This window comes from Megalobrama amblycephala, linkage group LG15 (genome assembly GCF_018812025.1).
Source record: "Megalobrama amblycephala isolate DHTTF-2021 linkage group LG15, ASM1881202v1, whole genome shotgun sequence".
Taxonomy (NCBI): Eukaryota; Metazoa; Chordata; class Actinopteri; order Cypriniformes; family Xenocyprididae; genus Megalobrama; species Megalobrama amblycephala.
In genome coordinates, this window is record NC_063058.1 from 21,222,322 (window position 1) to 21,243,217 (window position 20,896).

General features: G+C 37.1%; 1 protein-coding gene across 2 annotated transcripts in view; it reads right to left on the reverse strand.

The window, feature by feature from the left end:
* Nucleotides 1–20,896, reverse strand: part of dock4 (dedicator of cytokinesis 4) — a 105,916-nt gene that overhangs the window by 48,894 nt on the left and 36,126 nt on the right. The window contains exons 9-17 of one of the 2 annotated variants that reach the window (XM_048158748.1): nucleotides 20,674–20,755; nucleotides 19,246–19,306; nucleotides 18,447–18,579; nucleotides 17,842–17,930; nucleotides 7,139–7,264; nucleotides 6,137–6,261; nucleotides 3,124–3,286; nucleotides 2,877–2,983; nucleotides 2,276–2,432 (exon numbers count right to left, since the gene is read on the reverse strand). In XM_048158748.1, the coding sequence (XP_048014705.1) occupies nucleotides 2,276–2,432; nucleotides 2,877–2,983; nucleotides 3,124–3,286; nucleotides 6,137–6,261; nucleotides 7,139–7,264; nucleotides 17,842–17,930; nucleotides 18,447–18,579; nucleotides 19,246–19,306; nucleotides 20,674–20,755 (1,043 nt within the window). The remainder of the gene's footprint in view (nucleotides 1–2,275; nucleotides 2,433–2,876; nucleotides 2,984–3,123; nucleotides 3,287–6,136; nucleotides 6,262–7,138; nucleotides 7,265–17,841; nucleotides 17,931–18,446; nucleotides 18,580–19,245; nucleotides 19,307–20,673; nucleotides 20,756–20,896) is intronic. The other variant, XM_048158749.1, reaches the window with a different exon arrangement.

Genomic DNA, 20,896 nt, shown 5'->3' on the forward strand with positions numbered 1-20,896 from the left:
GAAAACATATTTGGATATGAATTTGGATATGAATCCAAATCATTGACAAATCCAAATGATGAATCAATCACTGGTGAATCAAATGTTGGTGAATCAACCATCATCATTGGCGAATCAACTGCTGGCAAATCAAATGGTGGCAAATTAACCATTGGCAAATCAACTGCTAGTGAATTAACCAGTACTGAATCAACTACTGGTGAATCAAACTAAGTTAAATCAACTGTCAGCATTGGTGTCAACCGCTGGTGAATCAACCGGTACAAAACCAACCACTGGCGAATCAACTGTAGGTGAATCAACCCTTGTCATATCAACCATTGGTGAATCAACTGTAGGTGAATTAACCCTTGCCATATCAACCACTGGCGAATCAACTGTAGGTGAATCAACCCTTGTCATATCAACCATTGGTGAATCAACCAGTAGTAAATCAATCACTGGCAAATCAACCTAAGTTAAATCAAATGTCAGCATTGGTGTCAACCGCTGGTGAATCAACCGGTACAAAACCAACCACTGGCGAATCAACTGTAGGTGAATCAACCCTTGTCATATCAACCATTGGTGAATCAACTGTAGGTGAATTAACCCTTGTCATATCAACCACTGGTGAATCAACTGTAGGTGAATCAACCCTTGTCATATCAACCATTGGTGAATCAACCAGTAGTAAATCAATCACTGGCAAATCAACCTAAGTTAAATCAACTGTCGTCATTGGTGTCAACCGCTGGTGAATCAACCGGTACAAAACCAACCACTGGCGAATCAACTGTAGGTGAATCAACCCTTGTCATATCAACCATTGGTGAATCAACTGTAGGTGAATTAACCCTTGTCATATCAACCACTGGCGAATCAACTGTAGGTGAATCAACCCTTGTCATATCAACAATTGGTGAATCAACCAATAGCAAATCAACCGGTAATAAATCAATCACTGGTGAATCAACCTAAGGCGAATCAACCTAAGGTGAATCAACCGTCATCATTGGTGAATCAACCACTGGAGAATCAGCCGATAATAAATCAATCACTGGCAAATTAACTGGCAGTAAATCAACTGTAGGTGAATCAACCATTGTCATATCAACCATTGGTGAATCAATCACTGGCAAATCAACCTAAGGTGAATCAACTGTCAGCATTGGTGTCAGCCACTGGCGGATCAACTGTCGTCATTGGTGTCAACCGCTGGTGAATCAACCGGTACAAAATCAACCACTGGCGAATCAACTGTAGGTGAATCAACCTTTGTCATATCAACCATTGGTGAATCAACTGTAGGTGAATTAACCCTTGTCATATCAACCATTGGTGAATCAACCAATAGCAAATCAACTGGTAATAAATCAATCACTGGTGAATCGACCTAAGGTGAATCAACCGTCATCATTGGTGAATCAACCACTGGAGAATCAGCCGGTAATAAATCAATCACTGGCAAATTAACCGGCAGTAAATCAACTGTAGGTGAATCAACCATTGTCATATCAACCATTGGTGAATCAACCACTGGCAAATCAACTGGACAAATGGTCTATGAACCTTTAAAGGTGCCTTTCCAACATTTACATGTGATGGGATAATGCAAGAATAACAAAGAAATAAAGACATTCAACTTGAATACTTGTATAAGTGGTTTTGTTTATAGTTCATTATAGCTCAAAGGTTAAGATGAATAGAATCAGTCTCAAGCTTCAGGCTTTTTAAAGATTAGCTGAGTATAGATGCAATATAAACTGAATCTAACTCGGGTTCAGTGCCTTCGTTAAATAACAGCCAGATGGCCGTTGATATGTGTGCAGTTGGGCGAAGGCGCGGCAGAGCCGCAGAGACACTGGGCGAACTTCCAAGGTCAACAGAGACAGGTGTGGGCTCAGCCCGTTGTGATCTCCAGTCCAAACGCAGACCTCTCTGTTTTCTGCCACTGTTACCATGACATTCACCTGCTGAAGGGCTCAGATCAATATATCACAATATCAAGGTCGTGAGACGGGGCCATATGGCACAGATAAAATGCCATTTCTGAAATCACTGCTTTCCAACAGACTGGACGGGATAGATTTGAGATCATATGGAGTAGTTGACTGAGATGTTCATTTCTATTACAATAGACTATTTTGATTGTTGGAAATTTTATTGGTTTTCTTCTTGATTGTTTCTTCTTCATCCCAGATCAGATTTGACTTAATCACAAATTTTAAATCCAGATAACATCATTTGAAAAATTAGGTTTTATGGCATATTGTGAGGAAGAACTTTGTCTCACCATTCTGAGTAAGTTTAGTGGAGCAGAGAGATGACTGGATCCAGAAGGATTCTTTGCTGTTCTTTATTGTCTGGTTGTTGGCCGGCTGGAGACTGGCTTTGGAAAATGGCAGTTTGAGGTATCGAGCAGGATCCTGAAGATCAGCTGTCTCTTCACACTGTTATGAGCAGGAAGTACAAAGACAACAGACGCTCATAGCATACACACACAGTGAGACCATCGGGGTGATTTTGTTAAAAAAAAAAAAGACAATTCTTTTCTTCACACAACCATTCAAAGGCATAGATCATTCATATTACTTAGATCTGGGTTTTCAAACTTTTTGATGCCACGAACCCCTAAATATGATGTTCATTTTGCAAGAGACTTCTTTCCTAACTAATAACATGTAACGTTATTGTGTAATGCTAATGTTAATGTGTGTTAATGATAATGTGTACAATATTATCAGGGGAATAATTCTATATCTGAATCCTTTTTTCTACCCACAATTAGTGTACTATAAGATTTAGTATAAACCTGAAGAGAAACTTAAAATATAACATAAAAAAATATAGCAAAATCGTACACTTAGAGACAGATTCACAAAGAGACACAGTACCTTGTGTACAATGAGCTCATGTGTCCCATCAGGCAGTGGTCTCCCATTGTCCTGCATCAGAGGGACAAAAGAGAAGCCAAAAAGCTTCTTCTCACCTTTTTCCTTTGCTGCATAAACAGAGAGAACAAGTAGTTATGTGAAATGAGTCGATAATGGGAAAGTCTAAAATCTCAGAAGGTGGAATAACAAGTAGACTTAAAATCAATTTTCAAGAAAAAAGTGCATGTGAAGCATAGCGGAGTCTTACTGGAGCAGTGCCTGAGCTCGAAGCGCAAGTGTGTGCCGTGAAACATCTCCAGAGGGATGGGCAGTTTGATCTGTTCGGCCCAGCGAGGGCTGTTACTGTGATACAGGACAAAAGAGCGGTGCTCATCTACTCCTGGCTCCCCGGAGCCGCAACACACCAGACCCTGAGACAGAGAAAAAGAGAACTTGAAACTGAGGGTCAAACTACATTTTTAATAAATATTTCTAGTCATATTGTGAACCATTCAACAGTGCATGTTATATTGAAGTAACCATGAACCAAAAATTATATGATGATTTTGTACATTTTGGATCCACTGGGCCAAAAGTTGAAAACCAAAAATGCTCTTTTAAAGATGCCATAGAATTTAAAATTGAATTTACCTCGGCATAGTTGAATAACAAGAGTTCAGTACATGGAAATGACATACAGTGAGTCTCAAACACCGTTGTTTCCTCCTCCTTATATAAATCTCATTTGTTTAAAAGACCTCCGAAGAACAGGCGAATCTCAATATAACACCGACTGTTACGCCCCCAATATTTGCATATGCCAGCCCATGTTCAAGGCATTACACAAGCCAGTATTAACATCTGGATCTGTGCACAGCTGAATCATCAGACTAGGTAAGCAAGCAAGGACAACAGCGAAAAATGGCAGATGGAGCAATAATAACTGACATGATCCATGATAACATGATATTTTTTGTGATATTTGTAAATGTTTTGTTAGCATGTTGCTAATGTACTGTTAAATGTGGTTAAAGTTACCATTGTTTCTTACTGTATTCACGGAGACAAGAGCCGTCGCTATTTTCATTTTTAAACACTTGCAGTCTGTATAATTCATAAACACAACTTCATTCTTTATAAATCTCTCCAACAGTGTGTAATGTTAGCTTTAGCCACGGAGCACTATCAAACTCATTCAGAATCAAATGTAAACATCCAAATAAATACTTTACCCACATAATTCGAAGCATGTATACAGCATGCATGACGAACATTTTGTAAAGATCCATTTTGAGGGTTATATTAGCCGTGTGAACTTTGTTTATGCACTGTTTTATCGCGAGCTCAGGGGCGGGGAGCGCAAAGATTTAAAGGGGCCGCAGCCTGAATCAGTGCATAGTTAATGATGCCCCAAAATAGGCAGTTAAAAAAATTAATAAAAAATAATCTATGGGGTATTTTGAGCTGAAACTTCACAGACACATTCAGTGGACACCTTAGACTTATATTGGTGAGTGAGTAAATGAGTGAGTGAGTGAGTGAGTGAGTGAGTGAATGAGTGAGTAAATGAGTGAGTGAGTGAATGAGTAAATAAGTGAGTGAGTGAGTAAATGAGTGAGTAAATGAGTGAGTGAGTCAGCAAGTCAGTGAGTGAGTAGGTGAGTAAATGAGTGAGTGAGTGAGTGATTGAGTAAGTGAGTGAGTGAGTCAGTGAGTAAATGAGTGAGTGAGTGAGTGAGTGAGTAAATGAGTGAGTCAGTGAGTAAATGAGTGAGTGAGTCAGCAAGTCAGTGAGTGAGTAGGTGAGTGAGTAAATGAGTGAGTGAGTGAGTGAGTGAGTGATTGAGTAAGTGAGTGAGTGAGTCAGCAAGTCAGTGAGTGAGTAGGTGAGTGAGTAAATGAGTGAGTGAGTGAGTGATTGAGTAAGTGAGTGAGTGAGTGAGTGAGTCAGCAAGTCAGTGAGTGAGTATGTGAGTGAGTAAATGAGTGAGTGAGTGAGTAAATGAGTGAGTCAGTGAGTAAATGAGTGAGTGAGTCAGCAAGTCAGTGAGTGAGTAGGTGAGTGAGTAAATGAGTGAGTGAGTGATTGAGTAAGTGAGTGAGTGAGTCAGCAAGTCAGTGAGTGAGTAGGTGAGTGAGTAAATGAGTGAGTGAGTGAGTAAATGAGTGAGTCAGTGAGTAAATGAGTGAGTGAGTCAGCAAGTCAGTGAGTGAGTATGTGAGTGAGTAAATGAGTGAGTGAGTGAGTAAATGAGTGAGTGAGTGAGTAAATGAGTGAGTCAGTGATTGAGTAAGTGAGTGAGTGAGTCAGCAAGTCAGTGAGTGAGTAGGTGAGTGAGTAAATGAGTGAGTGAGTGATTGAGTAAGTGAGTGAGTGAGTCAGCAAGTCAGTGAGTGAGTATGTGAGTGAGTAAATGAGTGAGTGAGTGAGTGAGTAAATGAGTGAGTCAGTGAGTAAATGAGTGAGTGAGTCAGCAAGTCAGTGAGTGAGTATGTGAGTGAGTAAATGAGTGAGTGAGTGAGTAAATGAGTGAGTGAGTGAGTAAATGAGTGAGTCAGTGAGTAAATGAGTGAGTGAGTCAGCAAGTCAGTGAGTGAGTAGGTGAGTGAGTAAATGAGTGAGTGAGTGATTGAGTAAGTGAGTGAGTGAGTCAGCAAGTCAGTGAGTGAGTAGGTGAGTGAGTAAATGAGTGAGTGAGTGATTGAGTAAGTGAGTGAGTCAGTGAGTAAATGAGTAAGTCAGTGAGTGAGTGAGTGACTGAGTGAGAGAGTGAGTGAGTAGATAAGTAATAAATAAATAATTAAATAATTAAATACCATACATAATATTTAAGTTATTTTTACAATAAAAACAAAACAAACAAAAATTGTGAAAACAAAATGTAAAACATAACTAAAAATAAAAACAAAGATATTTTGAAAACACTGAAAAATGTATAAAAAGAAAACAAATAGCATGATTTTGTGCCATTGTTGATCATTATAATATTGACTTTAAAATCTATTTCAAGTAAAGTAAAACGTGTGTGTATATATATATATATATATATATATATACACACACACACACACACACACACACACACACGTGTATATAACTCTGATAAAATACACTTTTACTTCAAGACTAGAGGAATACAATTTTTAAAAAGAAAAGTGACACAAAATTGAACACATATTAAGTTAATAAATAGGAAATAAAACATCTGAAAACTAAAAGCGAGAGAGACATTTATTTATTTATACGCAGGAAACAAATGACATCCAGTGCCGATTCTCACCTTCAGCAGCTGCCCATCACGTCCTAGCAGATAGACGGTGACTTCCACATTACGTGCCACACTTTTTCCACCCTTCTCAAATTCGCCCCTCTCAAGGGTCACATACAGATCATTTCTTATTTCACCTGCAGAAGGAAGATAACTGTATCTCATAAATGTTCTTCTACAAGCACAGCACTTTCAAGCGGTTATCAGGTGTTGAAATCAGGAGGGATTGCTGAAAATGTTTTTTTCTATTGTGTGCTGATACAGTGACCATGCACACTTTGTTTACAATGTACTTCAATACAATATTGTTGTATTTATTTATGTAAGGCATATTCCTTTATACATACTGTTTATACTGTACAATCAAGGCAGGACAACAAAAATGTTTCTTTTGCCAATCCACACTTTTTAGTCAATAAATTTAAGCTTCTCTGAGATGTTAGAAACACCACAATACATTACTAATTACTCTGTCAACACATGTGGCTCAAAGGTGCTTCATCGCTAAGAGTGTGAAAGCAAACATCAAATAAAATGTGGTCAAACCAATGCACTTAGTAAAACAAATACATAAAACTCCCACTGCTTTTGTTCTTTTGTCGTGTACGTACATTATGTGATAGTGAGCAAAACGAGAACATCCTGTAAAATCAATCTGATTTTGTACAACATTGACGTTTTTTCAGACTGTGCTATCTTTAGTAAGTGTGTCTGTGTTATATTATGGTATAAAGGACACTGTGATACCTCAAAGTTCATGGTAATTCAATAAAAATAGTATTTTGCTCCTGTAAAAGCTGTTTTTACACTGCAAAGCAATTAATTTACTGCATAATGACATGATTAAACCAATACTACAGATGCCACAGAGCGGCCACATTATCATATGATGATTGAATGACAAAAGATATCGTAAAGCTAGAGCTTTAATTTACATAACAATGCAAACTATAAATTCAATGGTAATGTGATGTAAAAGAGCAGCATAATAACATCAAAACAAGATTATCCCACCTGGAATGATGATATCGGAGAAACCCAGCCTCTTCGTAATAGAGACGTTGCGGGTGAAAAGACGCATATAATCCTTACGGATCTGCTCCATATCTCCGTGTAAGAGCTGAAGAGACACATTAAGGCCTACAAAATAAACACAAGTGCTTTTAATGAACCTTTGCGGTAACATCTGACAATACTGTAACATGAGAGTCCATGAGAGCCTGCCAACAAAAACAGCTGTAACTCTTGGTTAGTAAAGCATATCTGGAACATTAATCCTAACAGAATATGGATTACTCAAATCACACTTTACAACACTTTATTGGATCCATTTTAAATAGTTTCACAGCTTACTAAATAGTTTCACTACTTATAAACCAGCATTTTGCGTGGATTCCTATTAAAAGTACTAGATTTCACCTTCAAAATTTCGCAGAGCTTAAATGTCATTGCACTTTTTATCTGTAATTATATTTTAGATTTTTTTCCAGTGTCTTCAACACCACAATTCCACCCTGTTACATTCATACAATAAATTTAACTAGTTAACTATATCATCCACTAGGAAGTGACATCATTTTTGATGGAAAACAACAGCACGCACATCAGTAAGTATCAGCAATGAATGTGATAAATTTTGTAATATTCGCTGGTTTGTCTCTCTTTGAAACATTCCACCCTGTTGATGACATTATCACCATCATAATGTTAAAATATTATAATATAAAAAAAATTCAAAACGCACATCACGTAAGATAACCGTCAATCTCATGGAAGCTTATTTCCGCCATGAAATAAAAAATAAAAAAAGTAATTGTGACTTTTTATCTTACAAGTCTTCATTTTTTTTTAACTGTGAGATATAAAGTCAGAATTGCGAGTTATAAAGTCAGAATTGCATATTAACTCGTAATTGTGAAAAAAAGGCAGAATTGCCTTTTATATCATATATAGAATTACACGATAAAAACTTGAACTATATATTGCAATTCTGATTTTATAACACGCAACTGTGAGTTTAAAGGCCCGTTCACACCAAGAACGATAACTATAGAGTAAATATAACGATAAAGATATAGTTCTAAAAATCGTTCTAAATATACAAAAATTGCACTGTCCACACCACAGCTATAACGATAACAATATAGAGAAACAATATTGTTGTGATCCTTTTCAGAAAGATTTTTTTTCCAGCTGTTGAATGATAAAACATTGACAGCCAATCAGAATCCATTCTAATTTAAAGGATTAGTTCACCCAAAAATTAAAATGATGTCATTTATTGCACTGCTTCGGAGCTTTATGAATCGAATCAGCGGTCCGGAGCGCCAAAATCACGTGATTTCAGCAGTTTAGCTGTTTGATAGGAGATCCGAATCACTGATTCGATTCGTAAAGCTCCGAAGCAGTGTTTTGAAATCGGCCATCATGAGATATTGTTGATAAGTTGTTATTTTGATTTTTTTGGCACACAAAAAGTTCTCTCGTCGCTTTATAATATTAAGGTAGACCCACCAAACTCACATGAACTGTTTTAAATATGTTTTTAGTACATTTACGGATCTTGAGATTTACAATGGCATTGCTGTCTATAGAGGCCTCACATTTTTTTTTCATCAAAAATATCTTAATTTGTGTTCTGAAGATGAACGAAGGTCTTACGGGTGTAGAACGACATGAGAGTGAGTAATTAATGACTGAATTTTCATTTTTGGTTGAACTAACCCTTTAAAGGCTCGTGCATTTAAAATGGCAGACGACATTGCGGAGAAGTTAATCACCGAGGTCCAGAAAAAGCCACCACTGTTTGACAAGTCAAGAATACTTTAAAAAAAAAAATGGATACATGGAAAACAAATCAGTCACACCTCGGAATAAACTGTAAGAAACGTATAATTAATGGAGATGAGATCATTATGCCAGAGTAGCGAACATAAAATTACCTCAGGTATCCAGCGCTAGTTATGACAACATTGTCTTGCTTCTTTTGAAGTTGCAGTGAAAAAGACTAGGAGTTGTTTTTATTCCACTATATTGACTTCGTCAGCTAAATTCACTGTTAGATTAGATCGATTACACTAGCTACTCACTCAAAAAAAAAAACATTCTGAGAACATCTGCTGGTTAAAGCCATGTAAATGCAACAAGAACAGCAAAAACATGTACACACTTTGAAACCGCAGTGCGTGATCTTAGAATAAACAGACCGTTATCATTTGTTGGCGTGGACGCAAATATAGTTATCTTTATAGTTATCCTACTCGGTGTGAACATGCCTTAAATCTCACAATTCTAGAGACGTTGCTGCCCGGCATTCATCGATCCACCGCGAGGTACAGCGTCCCGCACATCACCCTTGCCCCAGGCACCGGCAAGCGACCGAGACATCCAGCCAGCGAGTCCCGTGTGCGTTGCAGTTTTTCGGACGGCGTTCATCAAACACACGGTCAGTCATGTCCGACGATTATCATGTGTATTAAATGCAACATGTACAGCTTAGCTCTTTCTGTCAGCAGTGAGCCTTACACATGTGATAAATGCAGGGATATTGTCAGGCTGACAGAGAGAATCTCAGAATTAGAGACACGCATCCAAACTTTAATTGAGGATAGTGAGAATGAAAGGGCCTTAGATACTGCTTTGGATGCGACTAGCCTAGTAAACACTGCACATTCGGTTCCGGTTGTAGAAGCCATGCAGCAGGCTAACTGGGTGACTGTGAGGCGGCATAATGGCAAGAACAAACACCACTCTTCCGTTCCGATTAAAACATCAAACAGGTTCTCCCCACTCAGTGACGCACCCACTGAGAATCCTGTTGAAAGTGCCCTAGTTATTGGCGATTCTATTACACGGAACGTGAAAATAGAGACACCAGCCACCATAGTCACATGTTTGCCGGGGGCCAGAGCACCTGACATCAAAGCAAATTTAAAAGTGCTGGCTAATGCTAAACGTAAATATTCTAAAATCATTATCCACGTCGGCACAAATGATGTTCGACTTCGCCAGTCGGAGATCACTAAAATTAACATTAAAGAGGTGTGTGAACTCGCAAATTCAATGTCAGCAGAAGTAATTTGTTCTGGCCCTCTTCCTGTTCGTCGGAGTGATGAGATAGTTAGCAGGTTATCATCACTCAATGGCTGGCTGTCTAAGTGGTGTCCGCAGAATAATATAGGTTTCATAGACAATTGGAAAAGCTTTTGGGGCAGACCTGATCTGTTGAAAAGAGATGGTATTCATCCCTCCCGGGATGGTGCTGCTCTTCTCTCTAGAAATTTGGCAAATAGTCTTAGAGCTGAAACATGACAAACCAGGGCCCAGATCAGGACGCAGACAAACTGGCTAAACCGACCGTCTGCTAGCCGCCTCACGTCACAGAACTCAAATAATTCACAGCACATAGAAACTCTTTCACCTAGATATTATCACATAGAGACTGTGTCTGTACCTCGAACTAGTAAATACAAAAAACTTCCGAAACCTTTTAAGGGTAAAAATTTAATTGATGTTCAAAAAATGAAAATCACAGATAAATCAGATAAACAAATGATAAAGCTTGGGTTACTGAATATTAGATCTATTTCTTCAAAAGCACTTATTGTAAATGAAATTATCACAGACAATAAACTAGACTTGCTGTGTTTGACAGAAACCTGGCTAAAACCAGACGATTACATTACTTTAAATGAATCTAGTCCTCAAGGTTATGATTATCGACACAATCCTCGACAGAAAGGCAAAGGGGGAGGTGTTGCTGTAATTTATAGTAATATATTCAGAATCATTCAAAAGAATTTCAAATATAACTCCTTTGAAGTGATGGTGCTTTATGTAACATTATGTAAGTTGACATTTGTGCTGGCTACTGTATACAGGCCACCAGGACACCATACTGACTTTATCAAAGAATTTGCTGATTTTCTATCAGAGTTAGTACTGGCTGCGGATAAAGTCCTTGTTGTTGGTGATTTTAATATCCATGTAGATAATAATAAAGACGCATTTGGATTGGCATTTGCAGACATTTTAAACTCTATTGGAGTTAGACAACACGTGTCAGGACCCACTCATTGTCATAATCATACCTTAGATCTAATACTGTCGCATGGAATTGATATTGATGCTGTTGAAATTCTACAGCAGAGCGATGATATATCAGATCATTATTTAGTGTCGTGTATAATACAATTAGCCAAGGCTACAAAACCACCACCCAGCCATAAATATTGTAGAACCATCACGTCTACCACTAAAGATTGCTTTATAAATAATCTCCCTGAGCAGTTTCATCGCCTTAGTATACCTGACAACTTAGAAGAACTCGATGCTGCAACAGAAACTATTGGCTCTCTCTTTTCCAGCACATTAGATGCAGTCGCTCCTTTACGTCTAAAGAAGATTAAGGAAACTAATCCAACGCCGTGGTATGATGAGCACACTCGGGCTCTAAAACGAGCTGTTAGAAAAACTGAACGTAGTTGGAAGAAAACAAAACTAGAAGTTTTTCGCCTTTCGTGGAAAGAAAAAATGATTGAGTACAGAACGGCTATAAGAAATGCTAGATCTACTTATTTTTCAAATCTCTTAATAGAAAACAAACATAATCCTAGGTATTTATTTGACACAGTGGCTAAATTAACTAGAAACAGAGATTCAACTGCTGACGTTTCCATAGAGCACAGCAGTAATGACTTTATGAACTTCTTTACTTGCAAGATTGATAATATTAGAGAGAAAATTAAAAACATGCAACCGTCCACAGTTTCGCTTCAGACAGTGCACTGTAGTGTCCCTGAGGTAAAACTAGAATCATTCGCCGCTATAGGAGAGGAAGAATTATCTAAACTTATCAAATCATCAAAATCAACGACATGTATGTTAGACCCAATGCCGACTAAACTACTGAAAGAAATGCTTCCAGAGGTCGTAGGTCCACTTCTTGATATAATTAATTCATCCTTAACACTAGGATACGTGCCAAAAACCTTTAAGCAGGCTATTATTAAACCTCTTATTAAAAAACCTCAACTAGATCCGAGAGATTTAGTAAATTACAGGCCAATCTCGAATCTACCTTTTCTGTCAAAGATACTAGAAAAGGCAGTTTCAACACAACTGTGCTCCTTTTTAGAAAGAAATGGAATCTGTGAGGATTTCCAGTCAGGATTTAGACCATACCATAGTACTGAGACTGCTCTCGTTAGAGTTACAAATGATCTACTCTTATCATCCGATCGTGGCTGTATTTCTCTATTAGTGTTATTAGATCTCAGTGCTGCTTTTGACACTATCGATCACAACATTCTTTTAAAAAGACTTGAAAACTATATTGGCATTAGTGGAATTGCTTTGGCATGGTTCAAATCGTACTTATCTGACCGTTATCAGTCTGTAGTAGTTAATGAAGAGATGTCGTATCGCTCACAAGTTCAATATGGAGTACCACAAGGCTCAGTACTAGGACCGTTGCTTTTCACTCTGTACATGCTGCCCTTAGGAGAGATAATTAGGAAGCATGGTGTTAGTTTTCACTGCTACGCTGATGATACTCAGCTCTATATTTCCTCGCGCCCTGACGAAACCTACAAATTCACAAAACTAACAGAATGCATAGCTGACATTAAAAACTGGATGACAAGAAATTTCTTATTATTAAATTCAGAAAAAACTGATATCCTAATCTTTGGACCAAAAACTTCCTCACGAAAAAACCTTGAATACTCCCTAACGCTTGACGGGTGCTCCATTAAACCTTCGTCCTCAGTTAGGAACCTGGGTGTGCTCTTCGATACCAATCTTTCATTTGAAAGTCATGTTTCTAGTATCTGTAAAACCGCCTTCTTCCATCTAAAAAATATATCTAAATTACGACATATGCTCTCAATGACAAATGCGGAACAGTTGGTTCATGCATTCATGACCTCAAGACTAGATTATTGTAACGCTCTACTGGGTGGTTGTTCTGCTCGGCTTTTAAACAGACTACAGTTGGTCCAAAATGCGGCAGCTAGAGTTCTTACTAGAACCAGAAAGTATGACCATATTAGTCCAGTTCTGTCAACATTACATTGGCTCCCTATTAAACATCGTATAGATTTTAAAATCTTGCTACTTACTTATAAAGCTCTAAATGGTTTAGCTCCCCAGTACCTAAGTGAGCTCTTAATGCATTATAGTCCTTCACGTTTATTGCGATCTCAGAATTCAGGCCAGTTGATAATACCCAGAATATCAAAATCAACTGAAGGCGGCAGATCCTTTTCCTATTTAGCACCTAAACTCTGGAACAATCTTCCTAGCATTGTTCGGGAAGCAGACACACTCTGTCAGTTTAAATCTAGACTAAAAACACATCTCTTTGCTCTTGCATACACATAACACATTATCAATACATTAACATTTTTCAAATCCGTTAAAGGATTGTTACGCTGCAATAATTAGGTCGGCCGGAACCGAGAACATTTCCTATAACACTAGATATACCTGTACATCAGAATAAGAATGGCATCTACGCTAATATCTGTCTCTCTGCTTATCCTGAGGTTTGCCGGGTGCTGGATCCAGGCCGTATCCAGATCAGATGGAGAACCTGTGTCTGGACCTGACTACAACGTAGCCCAGGAGACAATGGGCCTACAGATCCAGTTCTGGCTGCATCTATAATTCAGATTTTTAATCCCCGTATCCGCTTACATATATTTATATATAATCTATTTTTAATCTCTATAATAAAAATGTATAATTCAGATTTTGATCTCCATATCCATTTACATATATTATATATATCTTCCAAGGGGTTTTTTCCCTCCTAGGACTTTTTTCCCAGTGTTAGCACGCTGGGTTTTTCTCCTAGGGGGTTTTTTCCACCCCTGGGAGTCAGCCGACATTGGCTTAATGTAGCACCATCTTGTATATGTTACATATTACCACGCTTGTTTGTACAGCTTATTTTTAACCACTTCCCTTTTTTCTGTGCTTCTAATATGTAAAGCTGCTTTGAAACAATTACCAATTGTAAAAGCGCTATATAAATAAATTTGACTTGACTTGACTTGACAATTCTGAGACAAAAGTCAGAATTGTGAGATGCAAACTCACAATTACGAGAAAAAAAAAGTCACAATTGTAAGATAAAAAGTCGCAATTACCTTTTTTATTTTTTATTTAGTGGGGGAAACAAGCTTCCATACAATCCTTCTAAACAACAGCTACATTGTTTTATTTCCACTCTGTTATGATCCACCCTGTTAAATTTTCATCTTAAAGGGATAGTTCACCCAAAAATGAAAATTTGATGTTTATCTGCTTACCCCCAGCGCATCCAAGATGTAGGTGACTTTGTTTCTTCAGTAGAACACAAATGATGATTTTTAACTCCAACCGTTGCCGTCTGTCAGTCTTATAATGCATGTCAATGGGAACTTTGTCTATAAGAGTAAAAAAAACATGCACAGACAAATCCAAATTAAACCCTGCGGCTCGTGACGACACATTGATGTCCTAAGACACGAAACGATCGGTTTGTGCGAGAAAACGAACAGTATTTATATCATTTTTTACCTCTAAAACACCACTATGTCCAACTGCGTTCAGCACTCGTTTAGTGAGGTCTGATTGCTCTCTGACAGCGGCAGTAATGTCTAGCACTCATTGAAGTATAAGTGCGAGACATCACTGCCGTTGTCAGAGCGCGATCAGACCTCACTAAACGAATGCTGAACGCAATTATAAACAGTATAAATACTGTTTGTTTTCTCGCACAAACTGATCGTTTCGTGTCTTAGGACATCAATGTGTCGTCACGAGCCGCAGGGTTTAATTTGGATTTGTCTGTGCATGTTTTTTTGACTCTTAAAGATGGAATTCCCATTGACATGCATTATAAGACTGACAGACGGCAACGGTTGGAGTTAAAAATCATAATTTGTGTTCTACTGAAGAAACAAAGTCACCTACATCTTGGATGCACAGGGGGTAAGCAGATAAATATCAAATTTTCATTTTTGGGTGAACTATCCCTTTAAGTTACATTTAAAAAGGTCCTGCATAACAGGAATGACCCGACTGCCTCTTGAGTAAATGAATTATGGGTAATCCAATGCCTTAATCCCCATTTGTAACATTTGTGCTGGTTACCATAACAGCTCCATCGAATCAGAAAGATCTTATTGTGTTCCACCACATTTAACGACAAGCATTTCTCTGCCTCCCTCATTTATACTACTGATGAAAGCCAATGATTTTGACATCCATGCACTAGATTTACACTTTAAAGTCCCAAGTCTCTTTGAAGAAACACTTTTGGGTTTTTTTCTTTTTCTGAGTTATTTAATCACAAAGCCGAGCTAGATGTTGAGTTCTTACAGATGGAAATTTCGCCCATTCTTTCATTTGTCTGAATGACTTTCATCTCAAGTGTAACCCTGCTGTACATCTGCTGAGGGACACAGCCTGCGGTTTAGATTGACATGAGAAACTGCATAATCTCCTTCCTGATTGATCGACTATCTCCGTTTTTTTTTTTTTTATCTGGCCCTCTTCCTGCTTAAGCCTCTGATGTCTTCCTCATGGTCCTTGAGTTTTTCCATTCTGTCCCATACCTCACAAACAACAGACATTACAAATGCATTCTGGGTAATTTTTCAGTTTTGGGTTGCATAGATGAGGTTTGATGTGTTTATAAGCTCTAGAAGCATCATGGCTTCATTATGGTTTCGTAATGTATTCAGAGTAAGCTGCCCACACGAGTGAAATCACCAGCAGTCCATTCATTTTGAAACCACTTGCGAGATGATGCACACCAAGATTGCATAACTACTACTCCACCACCTCCACAAAACATGGCATCAACAACACAACAAAATGCACTCAGAGACCCCACTTCGTCTTTCATCTGTTTGCCTTTTTAAACCTAAAACGAACATTGTTGTTAGGTTTTCTAACTCAGCAATAAAATCAATAACAGTAATTTGGCTTTTATCCCAGCGATTAGCTAGAAGCACTGGCGATTTACTCGTTCAAAACATCTCAAGTGATAGCAATGACATGAAAAGGGTCAACTGCTCTCTGTGCACGCGATCGATATGGCGTTCTAGTTCACATTGATAGCCGATGTGTGTGTGACTGATTAATAGCTACTAATGGTCAGCAGATAAAAACAAACTCATTTACTGTAACTGAATTACTGTAGATGACTGGATCACATTGAAGTAGAGGCTTAGAGATCAGAATATCAAAGATGGACTCTCTTGACTTGGGCCAGTAAACAATTTCCAAACAAACATTGTAGCCACCACATAGTGTAGCAACATGCTTAAAACTGCAGCTCTTTGAGTCATACAGACGTCATAAAAACAAAAGCGCCTGAATAACAGCTCTCGGTCTCTCTGTTGAATACATATTGGCGTATGCTTTGACTGCAGCCTTCTTCTGCTTCTCAAAACCTGTTGCTAGGAGAGAACCCAGCATTTCTCTGTAAAGAGTTCTGCTATTTATATCTTAAGAGCAAGAAGAAAAGAAATTCTGCAGCATGATTTGGTACGATTTGAATACTTCAATTAAATGGATCACTTGGTTCAGAAAAACACTGTTGCTATGACAGACAAAATGTTCTTTAAAGGGGCAGTTCACCAAAAATTGGAAACTCTGTAAGTTATAGTCCAAGTCTTATGAAGTTGTAAGAAAACTGTGAGAGGAACAGACCGTAAAATTTCTTCTTTTTTTAGAAAGAAAGTCATATAGGTTTGGAATGACATGAGAGTGTGCAAAAATGGGCTTTCAATAAAACTTGGCTGCTTATGCAGTAGAAAGGCGAATACTATTTGAAATGGGTACAACCTGACTAGAGAAAACTGAGAAAAAAGTCTGTTGTCTTCCAAATAGTTTGGAAAAGTTCAACACCTATAATGCACTGGGCATGTTGCCATCCAAGGACACTCCCAACAGTCTGCTAACTAGTCAAATACCGCCTTGCTTTAGTAGGAAATACTTCTTAGCAAACTTTTAGTCATAATGGTGTCAACTTGTATTGTTTCCAGGTGCAAGAATCAAAGAGTAAAGCGTAAGTGAGTTAGTTTCAGTTTCCTGTGAAGAATTCAGCGTGTTGTAGGCAGTGGCTAAAGGCTGCGAAAAATTGTAAATACGGAGAGAACACTGCGACGGAAAAACCGATTTCAACACCGAGTCAACATTTCAAACTGCATGACCACGAACACTGGGGAAAAACTGAAAGAAACGACCGTTCTGTCAGTTCCGCTCGAAGCAAAATGCTGTCATGTACAGGTAAGAAAGCTGTTGCCATAGAGTTCCATTTTTACTATAATGCTGTTTAAAGAGTAGACATAATACGATACAATTTTCAGTTTTGTTAATCCGACTGTCCGTGGGCGGGATAAAAAAATGCTGAAGTATAATCTGTAGAAAACCCTTGAGTTGTCAAAAGTCTGCCAAATAAATGTGCCAAATGTATTGTAACTGAAATACTACATCCAAAATAATCGACATCGAATCGAAATCATAATCGAATCGAATCGAAAGCATGTGAATAGTAATCGAATCGAATTGTGAAAATTGTGTCAATAGCCAGCCTTAATTGTAACAATACAAAGCGGATTAAAAATCTGCGAAGTTAAAATTTAAAGTATTTTTATTTTTGGTTGAACTACCCCTTTAAGAATACAAGCAAAATGAATTTGGGATTGTGAGGATCTTACCTGTATTTGAACCAATATGGCTGTACCGTGAGCTGACTTTCCTGATAATACTGTCATGGATTTGGTACCACTCACTCTCTGTGTTACATCTGTAAATATAATGCACCACACGTTTACTACAGTATGTAACCACTTACAATGTGATGTATATGAATATGATTTACCTGGTAATATGAAATGAAGGAAAATTGGGAATACAGCATTGATTATAATGCACTTTTTTCAAATCACTCTGTCATTTAGACATAAATAGGATTAAAGCCATTTCACATCAAACGCAAAACAAAAAACTGAAACGAATCAAGAATGATATTGGTAAGATACAAACTTTACAAACTTTCAATTTGAATAAAAAAATTAAATAAAATTAATTAAAAATAAACAAAGCAAAAACAAAAAAAAAATTGAATGCGAAAATTAATAAAAAATAAAATAATTTATAATTTACATTATGAACAAAATTTGAACTGGAGCACCAATTTGCTTCTTTAATTCTGTCTAAGCCCTAGTTGTAGAAAATTGATATATCACCCAGCCCTAAAAAAATGCATTGTACTTATTTAGCTTCATAAAGTCACTTCAAAAAGTTAGGGTGCGATACTCACGAGTAGATCTTTAGCAAGTGATCATCCTTGAAGTCAGCCGTTAACAGGTCGGCCACACTAATCACGGCACATCCATATGGACGTTTGTACTGTGTGTTACTCACACTCTTCTTCTCTCCTGCAACCATTCGCCCTGCAAACACACACATTGAGTGTCACACACTGCTTGTATGAGAATAAATACATATTCTAATACAAACAGACTTGTCATTTTGCAACATAGAAAGAGATGTTCTCTTATTCTGCCTCAAAGAACACATAGCACTGTCACAAGAGAGAATGCATCATGTGACACTTAAGCATTACAGCCGTGTCTTACCCAGAAACTCTAGCTGACTTGTCAGTTTTATGTAGCTCTTATGGCAGAATGATTAACACTTATATAACTTTATAATGACGCTTAAAACACAAAAAGACATACCAACAACCGTTACACAACAAACACTTCCCAGTCCACAGTGACATGAATTACATACATGCAAATGAGCATTAATCTATACTGTAACATCACAGTTTCTGTACCAATGCAGGTCATGCATGTAGCGACGACTGCTACACAGACACAAAAGTGACGTTTACAGACAAAGACACCATCTTAGTCACATTTGACTTGAAGTGGCCTGTCATTTAGCCACAACTATTGACATAATTTGATGTAATCTGTCACTTTTTCAAATCTTAAAGCATCAGGTTGTGCACTATCAAGTTGTGAGATCCATATGACACCTATGATAGTGTATCTGAGGCATTATGACAGGTCACTCGGCGAGAAAGGTGATATGCATCCAACAGCTCTTACCTATTCTAAAAATATGAGCTACAACATACACATCTTTGCGAAGATCGCTACTTCCCAAATCCTTAAAAAAAGACAAACGTTTCATTGAGCAACATTTACTAGATTACATGTACCAAACATTTCTCTAAACCTTCTCTGTTTAAAAGTTACTATTTAATCGATCAAATAAAAATCTGAAAATTAGGGTTGTCAGTTTCATGTAATTTACTGCTACAAAAACAAAAACAATGCAATAAATAAAAACAATAAATAAATAATAAATAATAATAATAAATAATAAATAAATAAAAACAATACACAAAAACAATGCAATGCAATGCAACAAAACAATAGTGATAAAATAAAAGAAAGAACTAACAAAACAAAACAGAACAAAACAAAATAAATCGGAAAAAACAGAACAAAACAAAAAAACAGAACAAAACAAAACAGAACAGAACAAAACAAAATACAAAACAAAATCAAACAAAAAACAGAACAGAACAAAACAAAACAAGAAAAAACAGAACAGAACAAAAAACAAAACAAAATACAGAACAAAAAACAGAACAAAACAAAACAAAAAACAGAACAGAACAAAACAAAACAAGAAAAAACAGAACAGAACAAAAAACAAAACAAAATACAGAACAAAAAACAGAACAAAACAAAACAAAAAAACAGAACAAAACAAAACAAAAAACAAAACAGAACAAAAAACAAAACAGAACAAAAAACAGAACAGAACAAAACAAAACAAAATACAGAACAAAAAACAGAACAAAACAAAACAAAAAAACAGAACAAAACAAAACAAAAAACAAAACAGAACAAAAAACAAAACAGAACAAAAAACAGAACAGAACAAAACAAAAAAAACAGGACAGAACAGAACAAAATAAAAAACAAAACAAAACAAAACAAAAACAAAACAAAAACAAAACAACAAAAAACAGAACAGAACAAAACAAAAAAAAACAGGACAGAACAAAACAAAACAAAAACAAAACAAAACAAAACAAAACAAAACAGAACAAAAAATAAAAGAACTAACAAAACAAAACAACAACAGGAGCACAACAATTTAAATATTTGGGTGTTCATGACATTATATCCTGATAAACAGCGAAACAAAACAATATTTTTTAAATCCTTTTTGTAATGTTGATTTAATGTCTTGCCACAAAAATCTAATTTCTTAAATTATAAAAATTTGGCAGCAAATGTAAACTGTTGAGAAAACATCTAAAATAGTTATTTTCTCACATCGCAAAAAAACAAAAGACATCTTTCTTCACAATTAAATTAAAAACCTCCCACATTTTCAAAAATAATGTTAAGTCAAGGATAACTATTTATCGACAACAGCACCAGATCCATTTAAAGCCAAAACAAGCAAAAAGGACCAAGGACACGCCCTTGGTGCACCTCGAAAAAGTCCATACTTACAACAAAGAGTGTACACTGCCTCTCGGTCTTCTCTGGAGACTTAGGTAGCCCTTGCTTATTGAGGCGCACAAAGAACCTCTCACTGCACAGAGAGAAAGAGAGAGATGGTCAGGTTCACCTCAGACACAGCATGAAGCATAAGGAATCACAGCAAGACTAGTGTGAGCGTGAGTGTGTACATGTGCATCCACAACTGCATGTGTTAGTGGGTTTCCTCTGACAC